At 44.6% G+C, this 20,075-nt stretch overlaps 1 protein-coding gene across 3 annotated transcripts in view; it reads left to right on the top strand.

Moving 5' to 3' along the window:
• The window catches only part of rps6kal (ribosomal protein S6 kinase a, like), a 67,055-nt gene that overhangs the window by 36,318 nt on the left and 10,662 nt on the right, over positions 1-20,075 (top strand). For all 3 annotated transcript variants that reach the window (XM_029719840.1, XM_029719856.1, XM_029719848.1), the window contains 5 exons: positions 5,373-5,461; positions 5,766-5,830; positions 10,257-10,359; positions 10,992-11,116; positions 18,494-18,616. In XM_029719840.1, the coding sequence (XP_029575700.1) occupies positions 5,373-5,461; positions 5,766-5,830; positions 10,257-10,359; positions 10,992-11,116; positions 18,494-18,616 (505 nt within the window). The remainder of the gene's footprint in view (positions 1-5,372; positions 5,462-5,765; positions 5,831-10,256; positions 10,360-10,991; positions 11,117-18,493; positions 18,617-20,075) is intronic.

Below are 20,075 nucleotides of genomic sequence, written 5' to 3'. Positions count from 1 at the left end.
GTAACATACTCTGTTTCACAGAAACATGGCTCTCTCGGGATATACTGTCGGAGTCAGTCCAGCCATCTGGATTCTCAGTCCATCGCGCCGACCGGAATAAACATCTCTCTGGGAAGGAGGAGGGTCTGTTTCATGATTAACGATTCATGGTGTAATTGTGATAAAATACAGGAACTCAAGTCCTTTTTTTCACCCAACCTAGAATTCCTCACAATCAAATGCCGACCGTATTCTCTCCCAAGAGAATTTACTTTGATTATAGTGACGGCCGTGTATATCCCACCCTCGAGCCGATACCACGATGGCCCTCAAGGAACTTCACTGGACTTTATGCAAACTGGAAACCATTTATCCTGAGGCTGCATTTGTTGTAGCTGGGGATTTTAACAAAGCAAATTTGAGGAAAAGGCTGCCTAAATTTTATCAGCATATTGACTGTAGTACTCTCGCTGCTAAAAGACTAGACCAGTGTTAATCCAACTTCCGGGATGCATACAAGGCCCTCCCCGCCCTCCTTTCGACGCATCTGACTACAAATCCATTTTGCGACTCCCTTCCTGTAGGCAGAAACTCAAACAGGAAGTACCCGTGCTAAGGACCATTCAACGCTGGTCTGACCAATCGGAATCCACGCTTCAAGGTTGTTTTGATCACGCGGACTGGGATATGTTCCGGGTAGTTTCCTAGAATAATATTGACGAATTCACTGAAACGGTGATTGAGTTTATCAGGAAGTGTATAGAAGATATTGTACTCGTTGTGACTATTAAAACCTACCCTAACCAGAAACCGTGGATAGATGGCAGCATTCGAGCAAAACTGAAAGCACAAACCATCGCATTTAACCATGGCAAGGTGACTGGGAATATGGAAGAATACAAAGAGAGTAGTCATTCCCACCACAAGGCAATAAAACAGGCAAAACGTCAGTATAGAGACAATTCAACGGATCAGACACGAGACACGTGCCAGGGTCTACAGACAATCACGGACTACAAAAGAAAAATCAGCCATGTCGCGGACACCGACGTCTTGCTTCTGGACAAGCTTAATACGTTCTTTGCCCGCTTTGAGGATAACACAGTGCCACCGACATGGCCTGCTACCAAGGACTGTGGGCTCTCCTTCTCCGTGGCCGACGTAAATAAGACATTTAAACGTGTTAACCCTGCCGGCCCAGACAGCATCCCTAGCCACGTCCTCAGAGCATGCGCAGACCTGCTGGCTGGTGTGTTTACGGAAATATTCAATATTCAATCTCTCCCTATCCAAGTCTGCTGTCCCCACATGCTTCAAGATGGCCACCAGTGTTCCTGTACCCAAGAATGCAGAGGTAACTGAAATAAATGACTACTGCTCCGTAGCACTCACCTCTGTCATCATGAAGTGCTTTGAGAGACTAGTCAAGGACCATATCACCTCCACACTACCTGACACCCTAGACCCACTTCAATTTTCTTACAACCTCAATAGGTCCACAGACGATGTAATCGCCATCACACTGCACACTGCCCTATCCCAACTGGGCAAGAGGAATACCTATGTAAGAATGCTGTTCATTGACTATAGCTCAGCATTCAACACCATAGTACCCTCGAAGCTCATCATTAAGCTCGGGGCCCTGGGTCTGAACCCCGTCCTGTGCAACTGGGTCCTGGACTTCCTGACGGGCCGCCCTCAGGTGGTGAAGGTAGGAAACAACACCTCCACTTCCCTGATCCTCAACACTGGGGCCCCACAAAGGTGCATTCTCAGCCCTCTCCCGTACTCCCTGTTCACCCATGACTGCGTCGCCATGCACGCCTCCAACTCAATCATCAAGTTTGCAGGCGACACTAGGCTTGATTACCAACAACGACGAGACAACCTTCAGGGAGGATGTGAGGGCCCTCGGGGTGTGGTGACAGGAAAACAACCTCACACTCAATGTCAACAAAACAAAGGAGATGATCGTGGACTTCAGGAAACAGCAGAGGGAGCAGCACCCTATCCACATTGACGGGACAGTAGTGGAGAAGGTGGAAAGTTTTAAAGTTCCTCGGCGTACACATCACGGACAAACTGAAATGGTCCACCCACACAGACAGCGTGGTGAAGAAGGTGCAACAGCACCTCTTCAACCTCAGGAGGCTGAGGAAAGTTGGCTTGACACCTAAAACACTCACAAACTTTTACAGATGCACAATCGAGAGCATCCTGTCGGGCTGCATCACCGCCTGGTACGGCAACTGCTTCGCCCACAACCGGAAGGCTCTCCAGAGGGTAGTGCGGTCTGCACAACGCATCACCGGAGGCAAACTACCTGCCCTCCAGGACACCTACACCACCCGATGTCACAGGAAGGCCAAAAAGATCATCAAGGACAACAACCACCCGAGCCACTGCCTGTTCACCCCGCTATCATCCAGAAGGCGAGGTCAGTACAGGTGCATCAAAGCCGGGACCGAGAGACTGAAAAACAGCTTCTATCTCAAGGCCACCAGACTGTTAAACAGCCATCACTAACATTGAGTGGCTGCTGTCAACATACTGACTCAAATCTCTAGCCACTTAATATTTAAAAACTGGATGTAATTAATGTATCACTAGCCGCTTTAAACAATGCCACTTTATATAATGTTTACTTATCCTACATTACTCATCTCATATCTATATACTGTACTCTATACCATCTACTGCATCTTGCCTATGCCGTTTGGCCATCGCTCATCCATATATTTATATGTACATATTTTTATTCATTCCTTTACACTTGTGTGTATAAGGTAGTTGTTATGGAATTGGTAGATTACTTGTTAGATATTACTGCATGGTCGGAACTAGAAGCACAAGCATTTCGCTACGCTCGCATTAACATCTGCTAACCATGTGTATGTGACCAATAACATTTTATTTGATTTAACATCATCCACTTAAGTCACAGCAAAATCTTTTATATACACTATTTTAGGCCCAGCTTTTGGAACTTTGGCTTTCCTGGATAAAGCCACTATATTGTGATCACTTCATCCAATGGGTATGGATATAGCTTTAGAACACCGTTCTAGTGTTATAAAAATGTGATCAATACATGTGGATGATCTTGTTACTGTAGTGTTTGTAACACCCTGGTAGGTTGATTTATAACCTGAATCAGATTACAGGCACTGGTTACAGTGAGAAGCTTTCTCTTGAAAGCTGTTAAAGAACAGCTACCTTGTTCTTTAACCTCAGGATTTTGACCACTATCGGCCTAGGCCTGTCAGCTGGGCCTGTGGTGGGTTTTCCAGTCGTGTGGGCGCTCTTTACCTTAATATTTCTGTGGTATATCTTCAGTTTCTCAGATCTCATTTCCCTCAATTTGTCCTCAAACTCCATCCAGGTCTCGGAGATTCTGCAATTCCATCCACAACCATGTTGTTCCACCTTGATTGTCCCTCGAGATCTAATTTGACATGTTGGTACAATGTAATTACAGTGTAGGTACACATAGTAGTTAACTTGTGATTTGTTCTGTTACATTGTCACCTCCTCCTCTCTTGCCTCTTTTTACAAATGCTAAACCAACAAAGTGATTTAAACAAAACAAAGACAACAACAATCAGACATTAACAGTAAACATTACCCAAAAATGTAATAGAATTACATATTATATTGTTAGTTGTTTTCATAGCTTATGTAACATTTTAAATGTTATACTATGTACAGTGTTGTGACAATGTGCAAATAGGATAATATACAAATGATGGGGGATAAATATAGGTTATATTTACATTTGTGTTTCTGACCCTCTGGTTGACCTTTTTCTTGTGGCAGCAGGTCACAAATTTGAGGGAAATATGTGTCTCTTATATGGTCATAGATTTGGTATGTTAGGAAGTGGGCAGTAGCCACACCCTGTCTTCTCTTGAGGAATGGGTCTGCTTATGGTGGCATCTCTCAATAGCAAGGCTATGCTCACTGAGTCTGTACATAGTCAACACTTTCCTTAATTTTGGGCCAGTCTCAGTCAGGTATTTTACCACTGTGTACTCTCAGTGTAGGGCCAAATAACATTCAAGTTTGCTCTGTTTTGTTGTTTTCTTTCCAATGTATCAATTTATATATTTTTTTCCCCTCATGCTTTGGTTTGGTATAATTGTGTTGCTCTCCTGGGGCTCTGTGGGGTTTGTAGCAGAGTCCCTGCACTAGCTGGCAGACGTTCATCTCTCTGTAGGTGATGGCTTTGTTATGGAAGGATTGAGAATCGCTTCTTTTTAGGTGGTTGTAGAATTTAAGTTATTTTATGGATTTTGATCATTTGTAGGTATAGTCCTAATTCTGGATATTTTTTTGCAGAATTCTCAATTGGGTGTTTTTCCTGTTTTGTATGTTCTTGTTTGGTGAGTGGACCACAAACATAGAGGGCAATGGGTTCTGTAACTGATTCAAGTATTTGTAGCCAGATCGTAATTGGGATGTCAAATGTTATGTTCCTTTTGATGCCGTAGGCCCCTCTGTCTTGTCTCTCAGATCATTAATAGCTTTGTGGAAGTTACTTGTGGTGTTGATGTTTAGACCGAGGTATGTATAATTCTTTGTGTGCTCTAAGGCAACGGTGTCTAGATAGAATTTATGGTCGTGGTCCTGGCATCTGGACCTTTTTTTGAAATACCATTATTTTTGTTTTACTGAGATTTATTGTCAGGGCCCAATTCTGACATAATCTGTGCAGAAGATCTTGGTGCTGCTGTAGGCCCTCCTTGGTTGGGGACAGATCTAGATGCTGCTGTAGGCCCTCCTTGGTTGGGGACAGATCTATGTGCTGCTGTAGGCCCTCCTTGGTTGGGGACAGATCTAGGTGCTGCTGTAGGCCCTCCTTGGTTGGGGACCGATCTAGGTGCTGCTGTCGGCCCTCCTTGGTTGGGGACAGATCTAGGTGCTGCTGTCGGCCCTCCTTGGTTGGGGACCGAAACACCAGATCATTCGTTGTTGAAGAGGGTGGGACTCAAGCTGCATCCCTGTCTCACCCCTCCGGCCCTAAGGGAAGAAATCTGTGTTTTTGTTTATTTTGTCCGCGCACATTATTTGTGTACATTGATTTTATAATATTGTCGGTTTTCCCTGAATGCCGCTTTCCATCAGTTTATACAGCAGGCCCTCATGCCAAATTGAGTCTCAAGCTTTTTTTTTTATCAATAAAGCATGAGAAGACTTCACTTTTTATTTGCATTTTCTTTTTCAATTAGGATGTGCAGTGTGTATACGTGGTCTGTCGTACGATATTTTGGTAAGAAGCCAATTTGACATTTGTTCAAGACATTGTTTTCACTCGCTCTCTTCTCTCCTGTCTTCTCCCTCCCTCCCTCCCTCCCTCCCTCCCTCCCTCCCTCCCTCCCTCCCTCCCTCCTCAGAGCTAAGTTAGGGATGCCTCAGTTCCTGAGTCTAGAAGCCCAGAGTCTGCTGAGAATGCTGTTTAAACGCAACCCTGCTAACCGCCTGGGTAAGTTTCTTTGTTTATTTGGATCTCCATTAGCTTTTGCAGAGGCAGCAGCTACTCTTCCTGGGGTCCACAAACAACACAAAACATGACAAGTAACAAAACACGGACAGGTACACAAATGAACCACCTGGGTGAGAGTGTGTGTGTGTGTTACTGACGGTTGTCTCATTGTAGGTGTGTGTGTGTGTGTGTGTGTGTGTGTGTGTGTGTGTGTGTGTGTGTGTGTGTGTGTGTTACTTGTTACTGACGGTTGTCTCGTTGTGTGTGTGTGTGTTGTTACTGACGGTGTTCTGTATCTGTGTAGGGGCTGGGGCCGACGGGGTTGAGGAGATCAAACGTCACGCCTTCTTCTCATCGATCGACTGGAATGTGAGTCTCTCTCACACACACACACACACACACACACACACACAGACAAAATGTATCCCATTCCCACCTAACAGACGGCTTACTTAGGATTGGTCTGTAGAGTGCTAGGTGTGTGTCTGGGCAGAGGTCTGACAGTGTGTGTGTTAATATTTCAGTGGGAGTGTTTATGAGCCAGCAGGAGACGATTGGTTGAGACCAGGAGGAAGGGGAGGGTTTAATATGGGCTGGTGGCTGGGTCTTTATCTTGCTCGTTCGCTCTCTCTCTCAATTCAATTCAACAGGGCTTTAATTGGCATGGGAAACATGTTTACATTGCCAAAGCAAGTGAAATAAACAAACTAAAGTGAGAAGACACAAAACAATATAAAAAACTATTAGGAAGTAACAGTTAACACTGAACAGTTAACACTGAACAGATAACATTGCACTCACAAAGGTTTCAAAAAGATAGACATTTCCAGTATTATATTATCAGTGTTTTAATCATGTGAAAATAATTGTAGTATGAATAGTGAGGAAGACAAATAAATAAATATTTGTGGTATTTACAACGTTGTTTGTGCTCAGCTGGTTGCCCTTTTCTCATGGCAATGGGCCACACATCTTGCTGCTGTGATTACACACTGCAGTATTTTGCCGTACATATAAGTGAGTTTATCAATGTTTGATTTGTTTTGAAATTCTTTGTGTGTCTGTGTAATCTGAGGGAAATATGTGTCTCTTAATATGGTCATACATTTGGCAGGAGGTTAGGAAGTGCAGCTCAGTATCCACTTCGTTTTGTGGGCAGTGGGCACATAGCCTGTCTCCTCTTGAGAGCCAGGTCTGTCTACGGTGGCCTTTCTCAATAGCAAGGCTATGCTCACTGAGTCTGTACATAGTCAAAGCTTTCCTTAATTTTGGGTCAGTCACCGTGGTCAGGTATTCTGCCATTGCGTACTCTCAGTTTAGGGCCAGATATCATTCCAATTTGACCAGTTTTTTTGGGTCTGTTTGTGTTTGTTCACAGAGCCGCAGAATCAGCTGGCTGAGGTGAGGGCTTTGTGAGGGAATGTGTAGGCATTGCTTCCTTTTAGGTGATTGTAGAATGGAACAGCTCTTTCCTGGATTTTTATAATTAGCCGATGTCCTAATTTTGTCCTACATACATTGTTTGGGTTTTTGCATTGCACACAATGTATTTTTTTGCAGAATTCTGCATGCAAAGTCTCAATTGGGTGTTTCTCCTATTTTGTGAATTATTGGTTGGTGAGCGGACCCCAGACCTCACAGCCATAGAGTGTGTTCTACAACAGGTTTTTAGCCAGATACTAATTGGGATATCAAATGTTATTTTCCTTTTCGCCCTTCTTGTTTAGGGTGAGGTACTGTGCCTTCGGAAAGTATTCAGACCCCTTGACCTTTTCCACATTTTGTTAGGTTATAGCCTTATTCTAAAAAAAATATTATTTATTTTTTTGCAATCTACACACAATAACCCATAATGACAAAGCGAAAACAGGTTTTTAGACATTTTTGCACATTTATTAAAAATAAAAAACAGATGCCTTATTTACAGAAATATTCAGACCCTTTTGCTATGAGACTCGAAACTGAGGTCAGCTGCATCCTGTTTCCATTGATCATCGTTGAGATGTTTCTACAACTTGATTGGAGTCCACCTGTGGTATATTCAAATTGATTATACATGATTTTGAAAGGCACACTCCTGTCTAAAAACCAAGCCATGAGGAATTGTTCGAAGAGCTCTGAGACAGGATTTTGTCGAGGCATAGATCTGGAGAAGGGTACCAAAACATGGGAGAAAAAAAACGTGGGCCTGGCAACTGGACGTTTTTTGGAACACCATTATTTTTGTCTTACTGAGATTTACTGTCAGGGCACAAGTCTGACAGAATCTGTGCAGAAGATCTAGGTGCTGCTGTAGGCCCTCCTTGGTTGGGGACAGAAGCACCAGATCATCAGCAAACAGTAGACATTTGACTTCAGGTTCTAGTAGGGTGAGGCCGGGTGCTGCAGACTGTTCTAGTGCCCTCGCCAATTCCTTATTATATATGTTGAAGAGGGTGGGGCTTAAGCTGCATCCCTGTCTCACCCCACGGTGCTGTGGGAAGAAATGTTTTTTTTGTTGCCAATTTTAACCACACACTTGTTGTTTGTGTACATGGATTTTATAATGTCTTGTTTTTCCCCTAACATCACTTTTTATCAATTTGTATAGCAGACCCTCATTCCAAATTGAGTCTAAAGCTTTTATGAAGTCAACAAAGCATGATAAGACTTTGCCTTTGTTTTTGTTTGTTAGTCAATTAGGGTGTGCAGGGTGAATACGTGGTCTGTCGTACAGTAATTTAATAAAAAGCCTATTTGACATTTGCTCAATACACTGTTTTCACTGAGGAAATATACGAGTCTGCTGTTAATGATAATCCACAGGATTTTCCCAAGGTTACTGTTGACGCATATCCCACGGTAGTGGGGTCAAATTTGTCTCTACTTTTGTGGATTGGGGTGATAAGTCCTTGTCTCCAAATATTGGGGAAGATGCCGGTGCTGAGAAGAGTTTAAGTTTAGCCAATTGGAATTTGTGGTCTGTATATTTTAGAATTTCATATAGGATTCCATCAACACAACAGGCCTTTTAGGGTTGGAGGGTTTAAATTTTGTCCTATAGTTCATTCTATGTAATTGGAGAATCCAGTGTGTTCTGGTCGTCCTTAATAGTTGATTCTAAGTTTTGTATTTGTTCATGTACAGTTGAAGTCGGAAGTTTACATACACTTAGGTTGGAGTCATTAAAACTTGTTTTTCAACCACTCCACAAATTTCTTGTTAACAAACTATAGTTTTGGCAAGTCGGTTAGGACATCTACTTTGTGCATGACAAGTAATATTTTCAACAATTGTTTACAGACAGATTATTTCACTTATAATTCACTGTATCACAATTCCAGTGGGTCAGAAGTTTACATACACTAAGTTGACTGTGCCTTTTAAACAGCTTGGAAAATTCCAGAAAGTTATGTCATGGCTTTAGAAGCTTCTGCTAATTGACATAATTTGAGTCAATTAGAGGTGTACCTTGGATGTTTTTCAAGGCCTACCTTCAAACTCAGTGCCTCTTTGCTTGACATCATGGGAAAATCAAAAGAAATCAGCCAAGACCTCAGGAAAAAAGAATGGTAGACCTCCACAAGTCTGGTTCATCCTTGGGAGCAATTTCCAAACGCCTGAAGGTACCACGTTCATCTGTACAAACAATAGTATGCAAGTATAAACATCATGGGACCACGCAGTCGTCATACCGCTCAGGAAGGAGACGCGTTCTGTCTCCTAGAGATTAACATACTTTGGTGTGAAAAGTGCAAATCAATCCCAGAACAACAGCAAAGGACATTGTGAAGATGCCGGAGGAAACGGGTACAAAAGTATCTATATCCACAGTAAAATGAGTCCTATAGCGACATAACCTGAAAGGCCGCTCAGCAAGGAAGAAGCCAATGCTCCAAAACCACCATAAAAAAGCCAGACTACGGTTTGCAACTGCACATGGGGACAGAGATAGTACTTTTTGGAGAAATGTCCTCTGGTCTGATGAAACAAAAATAGAACTGTTTGGCCATAATGACCATCATTATGTTTGGAGTAAAAATGGGGAGGCTTGCAAGCTGAAGAACACCATCCCTACCGTGAAGCACGGGGATGGCACCATCATGTTGTGGGGGTGCTTTCCTGCAGGAGGGACTGGTGCACTTCACAAAATAGATGGCATCATAAGGTAGGAAAATTATGTTGATATATTGAAGCAACATCTCAAGACATCAGTCAGGAAGTTGAAGCTTGGTCGCAAATGGGTCTTACAAATTGACAATGTCCCCAACTATACTTCCAAAGTTGTGGCAAATTGGCTCAAGGACAACAAAGTCAAGGTATGGGAGTGGCCATCACAAAGCCCTGACCTCAATCCTATACAACATTTGTGGGCAGAGCTGAAAAAGCATGTGCGAGCAAGGAGGCCTACAAACCTGACTCAGTTACACCAGCTCTGTCAGGAGGAATGAGCCAAAATTCACCCAACTTATTGTGGGAAGGCTACCCGAAACGTTTGACCCAAGTTAAACAATTTAAAGGCAATGCTACCAAATACTAATTGAGTGTATGTAAACTTCTGACCCACTGGGAATGTCTCTCTCTCTCTCTTTCTGTCTCTCTCTTTCTGTCTCTCTCTTTCTGTGTCTTTACACTGTTCATTATGACTTGGAACGGAAATGAAATATGAATATCTCAGCTTAACCCTCCCTCCTCTCTCTCCCCTCTCTCCCCTACCTCCCTACCTCCCTCTCTCCCCTCCCTCTCTCCCCTCCCTCCCCTCTCTCCCCTCCCTCTCTCTCTCCCCTCCCTCTCCCTCCCCTCCCTCCCTCCCTAGAAGCTATACAGGACAGAGCTCCAGCCTCCGTTCAAACCAGCATCAGGGAAGCCTGACGACACGTTCTGCTTCGACCCAGAGTTCACCGCTAAAACACCCAAAGGTACATGAGGGTTGGGTTAGGTGTGTGGGTCAGTCTAGATTCTCCAGGTGTTCCTTCTATTGCTAACACACATCTCGTGTGGGTGTGTCTGGGTGGTTGTCTGGGTGTGTGTGTGGGTGGTTACCTGGGTGTGTGTGTGTGTGGGTGGGTGGGTGGGTGGTTGCCTGGGTGTGTGGGTGGGTGGGTGGTTGTCTGGGTGGTTGCCTGGGTGTGTGTGTGTGGGTGGGTGGGTGGTTGTCTGGGTGTGTGTGTGGGTGGGTGGGTGGTTGCCTGGGTGTGTGTCTGGGTGGGTGGGTGTGTGTCTGGGTGGGTGTGTGTCTGGGTGTGTGGTTGTCTGGGTGTGTGGTTGTCTGGGTGTGTGTCTGGGTGTGTGGTTGTCTGGGTGTGTGGTTGTCTGGGTGTGTGGGTGGGTGGTTGTCTGGGTGTGTGGTTGTCTGGGTGTGTGGGTGTGTGTCTGGGTGGGTGGGTGTGTGTCTGGGTGGGTGGGTGGGTGGGTGGTTGCCTGGGTGGTTGCCTGGGTGTGTGTGTGGGTGGGTGGGTGGTTGCCTGTGTGTGTGGGTGGGTGGGTGGTTGCCTGGGTGTGTGTGTGGGTGGGTGGGTGGTTGCCTGGGTGTGTGTCTGGGTGTGTGTAGACTCCCCAGGTATTCCTCCCAGTGCCAATGCCCATCAGCTGTTTAAAGGGTTCAGCTTCGTGGCCCCAGCCTCTCTGGATGACAAGAAGGGCTCTCCTCTACTCAGCATCCTACCTATAGTACAGGTACACACACACACACACACACACACACACACACACACACACACACACACACACACACACACACACACACACACACACACACACACACAGCTCCCCACTGCTCAACATTGTGCCTTTAGTACATGTTCACACGCTTGAATGTTTCAATTAATTTTCTCTCTCACAGCCCTTGACTCTGTTGGTGCTGCCACCTGGGGAACGGAGTGTAGAAGTGTATCCTGGTAGTTTTTCCGAACTGTATGTTAACACTAAACTACCTACTACTTCATTTAAGGATCGGACCCTTTTTTTCATTTTTCGCCTAAAATGACATACCCAAATCTAAATGCCTGTAGTTCAGGACCTGAAGCAAGGATAGGAAAACACTTTGAAGTTTGTGGAAATGTCAAATTAATGTAGTCGAAAATAACAAATTAGATCTGGTAAAAGATAATACAAAGAAAAAAACTTTTTTTTTTACATGTATTTTTTCTCCCATCTTTGAAATGCAATTGAAAGGCCATAATGTACTATTCCAAGATGGCGTAGCTGTCAGACGTCTTTGTCCTTCGTCTTGTCGTGTCCCATGTATATTTACATATTTTCTTCGCATATCTTTATATATTTTTTTTCTTCTAAAAACTCAACCTCAAAACACTCCTGCAACCCACCTCACCAATTCCAAAAAAAAAGTATTATTTACCTCAAATCTGAAATCCACAACAGAAGCTAGCCAGATGTTAGCCAGAGACTGGCCAGTTCACTAGCTAACATTGGAGTTCAGCTAGCCACGGTTGGCGGTCATCAGCTATCCCTTAGCTTGAAAAGCTATCGCCAGTTTTGTACAGCGCGACTCAGACCAGAGCATACCGGACCTATTTTCTCTCCATATCCCTGGATTTCTACCGCAGGCTCTGGACATTTACACCTGGATCTTACAGCTAGCTAGCTGCTACCCGAGTGACTATTGGCTAACGTCGGTCCTGGATCTAACATCAATTATTCCGGAGCCAGCCAGCTGAAGAGTTCCATCAGCCACTCCTGGGCTACAATCACCTATCCGGACCCGTTTTACTGCCGATGCGGAGCCCCATCGGGCCTTCACGACTGGACTACCGACGTTATCTGCCGGAGGGAGTTATGCAACTGGCCCCTCCGTCGCGACGTAACCTGAACGCCCATCTGCGGCCCGCTAATCGTTAGCTGTCTTATCGGCTGCTATCTGAATAGGTCTATCGGACAATTTTCTTTGGCCACTATAACTATTTTGGCAATTGGACTGGTTCCCCCTACCACACGGAACCCCACTAATCTACTGACGGAAACGCACGAGGTGGCTAAAAACAGACCTCCCTCCATCTTCCACCAGCTTGCTACCTATGGCCCGGCTAGCTGTCTGAATCTCACGGGACCCTTATGGTCACTCGGCTAAGCATGTCTCTCCTTGATGTCAATATGCCTTGTCCATTGCTGTTCTGGTTAGTGTTTATTGGCTTATTTCCCTGTAGAGCCTCTAGCCCTGCTCATTATACCTTATCCAACCTTTCAGTTCCACCACCCACACATGCGATGACATCACCTGGTTTCAATGATGTTTCTAGAGACAATATCTCTCTCATCATCACTAAATGCCTAGGTTTACCGCCACTGTATTCACATCCTACCATACCTTTGTCTGTACATTATACCTTCCCTGTAGCTCAGTTGGTAGAGCATGGTGTTTGCAACACCAGGGTTGTGGGTTCGATTCCCACGGGGGGCCAGCACAGAAGAAAAAAAAAATGTATGAAATGTATGCATTCACCACTGTAAGTCGCTCTGGATAAGAGCGTCTGCTAAATGACTAAAATGTAAATGTAAATGTAATACCTTGAAGCTATTTTATCGCCCCCAGAAACCTGCTCCTTTTACTCTCTATTCTGGACGTCATAGATGACCAATTCTCATAGCTTTTAGCCGTACCCTTATTCTACTCCTCCTCTGTTCCTCTGGTGATGTAGAGGTGAATCCAGGCCCTGCAGTGCCTAGCTCCACTCCTATTCCCCAGGCGCTCTCTTATGATGACTTCTGTAACCGTAATAGCCTTGGTTTCATGCATGTTAACATTAGAAGCCTTCTCCCTAAGTTTGTTTTATTCACTGCTTTAGCACACTCTGCCAACCCGGATGTCCTAGCCGTGTCTGAATCCTGGCTTACCAAAAACTCTGAAATCTTCATCCCTAACTACAACATTTTCAGACAAGATAGAACATCCAAAGGGGGCGGTGTTGCAATCTACTGCAGAGATAGCCTGCAGAGTTCTGTCCTACTATCCAGGTCTGTACTCAAACAATTTGAACTTCTACTTTTAAAAATCCATCTCTCTAAAAACAAGTCTCTCACCGTTGCCGCCTGCTATAGACCACCCTCTGCCCCCAGCTGTGCCCTGGACACCATATGTGAACTGATTGCCCCCCATCTATCTTCAGAGCTCGTGCTACTAGGTGACCTAAACTGGGACATGCTTAACACCCCGGCTATCCTACAATCTAAGCTTGATGCCCTCAGTCTCTCACAAATTAGCAATGAACCCACCAGGTACAACCCCAAAGCCGTAAACACGGGCACCCACATAGATGTCATCCTAACCAACTTGCCCTTTAAATACACCTCTGCTGTTTTCAACCAAGATCTCAGCGATCTCTGCCTCATTACCTGCATCCGTAATGGGTCAGCAGTCAAACGACCTCCACTCATCACTGTCAAATGCTCTCTAAAACATTTCAGCGAGCAGGCCTTTCTAATCGACCTGGCCCGGTATCCTGGAATGATATTGACCTCATTCCGTTAGAGGATGCCTGGTTATTCTTTAAAAGTGCTTTCCTCACCATCTTAAATACGCATGCCCCATTCAAAAAATGTAGAACCAGGAACAGATATAGCCCTTGGTTCTCTCCAGACCTGACTGCCCTTAACCAACACAAAAACATCCTGTGGCGTTCTGCATTAGCATCGAACAGCCCCCGTGATATGCAACTTTTCAGGGAAGTTAGAAACCAATATACACAGGCAGTTAGAAAAGCCAAGTCTAGTTTTTCAAGCAGAAATTTGCTTCCTGCAACACAAATTTAAAAAAAGTTCTGGGACACTCTAAAGTCCATGGAGAATAAGAGCACCTCCTCCCAACTGCCCACTGCACTGAGGATAGGAATCTCTGTCACCACCGATAAATCCACTATAATTGAGAATTTCAATAAGCATTTTTCTACGGCTGGCCATGCTTTCCACCTGGCTACCCCTACCGCGGTCAACTGCCCTGCACTCCCCACAGCAACTTGCCCAAGCCTCCCCGATCTCTCCTTCACCCAAATCCAGATAGCTGATGTTCTGAAAGAGCTGCACAATCTGGACCCCTACAAATCAGCCGGGCTAGACAATCTGGACCCTCTCTTTCTAAAAGTATATGCCGAAATTGTTGCAACCCCTATTACTAGCCTGTTCAAGCTCTTTCGTGTCGTCTGAGATTCCAAAAGATTGGAAAGCAGCTGCTGTCATCCCCCTCTTCAAAGGAGGGGACACTCTTGACCCAAACTGCTACAGACCTATATCTATCCTACCCTGCCTTTCTAAGGTCTTCGAAAGCCAAGTCAACAAACAGATTACCGACGATTTCGAATCCCACCGCACCTTCTCCGCTATGCAATCTGGTTTCAGAGCTGGTCATGGGTGTACCTCAAGGTCCTAAACGATATCGTAACCGCCATCGATAAGAAACAATACTGTGCTGCCGTATTCATTGACCTGGCCAAGGCTTTCGACTCTGTCAATCACCACATCCTCATCGGCAGACTCAATAGCCTTGGTTTCTCAAATGATTGCCTCGCCTGATTCACCAACTACTTCTCAGATAGAGTTCAATGTGTCAAATCGGATGGCCTGTTGTCCGGGCCTCTGGTAGTCTCTATGGGGGTGCCACAGGGTTCAATTCTTGGGCCAACTCTTTTCTCTGTATACATCAATGATGTCACTCTTGCTGCTGGTGAGTCTCTGATCCACCTCTACGCAGACGACACCATTCTGTATACTTCTGCCCCTTCTTTGGACACTGTGTTAACAACCCTCCAGATGAGCTTCAATGCCATACAACTCTCCTTCCGTGGCCTCCAACTGCCCTTAAATACAAGTAAAACTAAATGCATGCTCTTCAACCGATTGCTGCCCGCACCTGCCCGCCCGTCCAGCATCACTACTCTGGACGGTTTTGACTTAGAATATGTGGACAACTACAAATACCTAGGTGTCTGGTTAGACTGTAAGCTCTCCTTCCAGGCTCACATCAAACTTCTCCAATCCAAAGTTAAATCTAGAATTGGCTTCCTTTTTCACAACAAAGCATCCTTTACTCATGCTGCCAAACATACCCTCGTAAAACTGACCATCCTACCGATCCTCGACTTCGGCGATGTCATTTACAAAATAGCCTCCAATACCCTACTCAATAAACTGGATGCAGTCTATCACAGTGCCATCCGTTTGGTCACCAAAGCCCCATATACTACCCACCACTGTGACCTGTACGCTCTCGTTGGCTGGCCCTCGCTTCGTACTCGTTGCCAAACCCACTGGCTCCAGGTCATCTACAAGACCCTGCTAGGTAAAGTCCCCCTTATCTCAGCTCACTGGTCACCATAGCAGCACCCACCTGTAGCACACGCTCCAGCAGGTATATCTCTCTGGTCACCCCCAAAGCCAATTCCTCCTTTGGCCGTCTCTCCTTCCAGTTCTCTGCTGCCAATGACTGGAACGAACTACAAATATCTCAAACTCGAAACACTTATCTCCCTCACTAGCTTTAAGTACCAGCTGTCAGAGCAGCTCACAGATCACTGCACCTGTACATAGCCCATCTGTAATTTAGCCCAAACAACTACCTCTTCCCCTACTGTATTTATTTATTTATTTTGCTCCTTTGCACCCCATTATTTATATTTCTACTTTGCACTTTCTTCCACTGCCAATCTACCATTCCAGTGTTTTTCTTGCTATATTGTATTTACTTTGCCACCATGGCCTTTTTTGCCTTTACCTCCCTTATCTCACCTCATTTGCTCACATTGCATATAGACTTATTTTGCTACTGTGTTATTGACTGTAAGTCTGTTTTACTCCATGTGTAACTCTGTGTTGTTGTATGTGTCGAGCTGCTTTGCTTTATCTTGGCCAGGTCGCAATTGTAAATGAGAACTTGTTCTCAACTTGCCTACCTGGTTAAATAAAGGTGATAAATAAAATAAAGGAAATAAATAAATAAAAATTCCACGTTAGGCGCAATTTAGATTTTGGTCACTAGATGGCAGCAGTGTACGTGCAAAGTTTAGATTGATTCAATGAACCATTGCATTTCTGTTCAAAATGTTGTATCGTGACTGCCCAAATGTGCCGATCCCGTAGAGGATAACTACCTCATTTGACATGATATTGGTACAGTGTAGGTACACATTCCATATTATGTAACTTGTGATTTGTTATATTACATTGTTACTGCTTTCTCTCTCGACTCTTGCTTTTATTTATTGTACCAGACAGGTAAATTAAGAACAAATTCTTAATTATAATGTCTCCCGGTCTTCCTCTTGGTCTCTCTGGGTCTCTCTCCCTGTCTCTCTTGGGATCTCTCTCGGTCTCTCTCTCTTGCTCTCTGTCTCTCTCAATTTTTCTATTCAATTTAAGGGCTTTATTGGCATGGGAAACGTATGTTAACATTGCCAAATCAAGTGAAATAGATAAAAGAAAAATGAAATAAACAATACAAATTCACAGTAAACATTACACTCATAAAAGTTCAAAAAGAATAAAGACATTTTAAATGTCATATAATGTGCAAATGGTTAAATTACAAAAAGGAAAATAAATAAACATAAATATGGGTTGTATTTAAATATGGTGTTTGTTCTTCACTGGTTGCCCTTTTCTTGTGGCAACAGGTCACAAATCTTGCTGCTGTGATGGAACACTTGTATTTCACCCAGTAGATATGGGAGTTTATCAAAATTGGGTTTGTTTTCGAATTATTTGTGTGTCTGTGTAATCTGAGGGAAATATGTGTCTCTAATATGGTCATACATTTGGCAGGAGGTTAGGAAGTGCAGCTCAGTTTCCACCTCATTTTGTGGGCAATGTGCACATAGCCTGTCTTCTCTTGAGAGCCATGTCTGCCTACGGTGGCCTTTCTCAATAGCAAGGCTACGCTCACTGAGTCTGTACATAGTCAAAGCTTTCCTTAAGTTTGGGTCAGTCACAGTGGTCTGGTAAACTGCCGCTGCGTACTCTCTGTTTAGGGCAAAATATCATTGTAGTTTGCTCAGTTTTTAAAAATTCTTTCCAATGTGTCAAGTAACTATGTTTTTGTTTTCTCATGATTTAGTTGGGTCAAATTGTGTTGCTGTCCTGGGGCTCTGTGGGGTCTGTTTGTGTTTGTGAACAGAGCCCCAGGACCAGCTTGCTTAGGGGACTCTTCTCCAGGTTCATCTCTCTGTAGGTGATGGCTCTGTGGGGTCTGTTTGTGTTTGTGAACAGAGCCCCAGGACCAGCTTGCTTAGGGGACTCTCCTCCAGGTTCATCTCTCTGTAGGTGATGGCTTTGTTATGGAAGGTTTGGGAATCGCTTCCTTTTAGGTTGTTGTAGAATTTAACGTCTCTTTTCTAGATTTTGATAATTAGTGGGTATCGGCCTAATTCTGCTCTGCATGCATTATTTGGTGTTTTACGTTGTACACAGAGAATATTTTGGTGTTTGTCCCATTTTGTGAATTCTTGGTTGGTGAGGGTACCCCAGACCTCACAACTGTAAAGGGCAATGGGTTCTGTAACTGATTCAAGTATTTTTAACCAGATCCTAATTGGTATGTAGAATTTTATGTACCTTTTGATGCCATTTTATGTCTCACTCGCTGTCTCTCTCCCTGTCTCTGTCTCTCCCTGTCTCTGTCTCGCCCTGTCTCTGTCTCGCCCTGTCTCTGTCTCGCCCTGTCTCTCTCTCGCCCTGTCTCTCTCTCGCCCTGTCTCTCTCTCGCCCTGTCTCTCTCTCGCCCTGTCTCTCTCTCGCCCTGTCTCTCTCTCGCCCTGTCTCTCTCTCGCCCTGTCTCTCTCTCGCCCTGTCTCTCTCTCGCCCTGTCTCTCTCTCGCCCTGTCTCTCTCGCTCTCTGTCTGTCTCGCTCTCTGTCTGTCTCTCTCTTTCTCTCTCTGTCTCGCTCTCTGTCTGTCTCTCTCTTTCTCTCTCTCGCTCTCTGTCTGTCTCTCTCTCTCTCTCTCTCTCTGTCTCTCTCTCTCTCTCTCTGTCTCTCTCTCTGTCTCTCTCTCTGTCTCTCTCTCTCTCTCTCTCTCCCCCTCTCTCTCTCTCCCCCTCTCCCCCTGTGTCTAGATGCATGGTGGATCAGCCCAGTTCTCAGACCTGTATGAGCTTCAGGAGGATATTGGAGTTGGATCGTATTCTATCTGTAAACGCTGTGTCCACAGAGAGTCTGTTATGGACTACGCTGTGAAGGTAACATAATACACATTAATATAGGTAACTAACAGGGTGTCTGTTATGGACTACGCTGTGAAGGTAACATAATACACATTAATATAGGTAACTAACAGAGTGTCTGTTATGGACTACGCTGTGAAGGTAACATCATAATACACATTAATATAGGTAACTAACAGAGTGTCTGTTATGGACTACGCTGTGAAGGTAACATCATAATACACATTAATATAGGTAACTAACAGAGTGTCTGTTATGGACTACGCTGTGAAGGTCACATCATTAGTTACCTTCACACTGATGTTATGATAACACTACTCTCTAATCCATATTCTCTGTACATCCTTTATTATAGTGATGTTACTATCATAGAAGGATGTATTACATCTCTGATTTACAAGTGTTTTACTAAATAAAGCTTCTACCCCAAGCCATAAGTCTGCTGAACAATTAATAAAATGGCCACTGGACTATTTACATTGAACCCCCCCCTTTTGTACACTGCTGCTACTCTCTGTTTATTATCTATGCATAGTCACTTAACCCCTACCTACATGTACAAATTACCTCAACTAACCTGTACCCCTCACACTGACTCGGTACCGGTACCCCCTGTATATAGCCTCCACATTGACCCAGTACCCCCTGTATATAGCCTCCACATTGACTCTGTATCGGCACCCCATGTATATAGCCTCCACATTGACTCTACCGGTACCCCCTGTATATAGCCTCCACATTGACTCTGTACCTGTACCCCCTGTATATAGCCTCCACATTGACTCTGTACCGGTACCCCCTGTATATAGCCCTCACATTGACTCGGTACCGGTACCCCCTGTATATAGCCTCCACATTGACTCGGTACCGGTACCCCCTGTATATAGCCTTGTTATTGTTATTTTATTGTATTATTTTTTACTTTAGTCTATTTGGTAAATATTTTCTTAACTCTTCTTGAACTGCACTGTTGGTTAAGGGCTTGTAAGTAAGCATTTCACAGTAAGGTCTACACATGTTGTATTCGGCTCTTGTGACAAAATTTTATTTGAAATTAATAGGATATCTGTGATTACTACACTGAGTCTATGGAGCAGTTCTCATATCGATCAGCAGAGGGCAGGAGAACAACTCATAGCATCACAGTCGGATTCTGGCTTGTAGCTCACTACTGTGATGCTGCACCATAGTTCAAAATGCCCATCACTTTCCAGGAAGATTTAGCAACTCCACACAGTTCATATAGAAAGATTAACTTAAGGGCACCCCGAGTGGCGCAGCGGTCTAAGGCACTGCACCGCAGTGCTTAAGGCGTCACTACAGACCCTGGTTTGATCCCAGGCTGTCACAACCGGCCGTGACCGGGAGTCAACATCGGGCGGCGCACAATTGGCCCATCGTTGTCTGGGTTCGGACGGACGGACGGGCTTTACTTGGCTCATCGCGCTCTAGCGACACCTTGTGGTGGGCCGGG

Source organism: Salmo trutta, chromosome 3 (assembly GCF_901001165.1).
Source record: "Salmo trutta chromosome 3, fSalTru1.1, whole genome shotgun sequence".
In the NCBI taxonomy this organism is placed as follows: domain Eukaryota; kingdom Metazoa; phylum Chordata; class Actinopteri; order Salmoniformes; family Salmonidae; genus Salmo; species Salmo trutta.
This window is presented reverse-complemented; position numbering and strand designations above follow the sequence as displayed.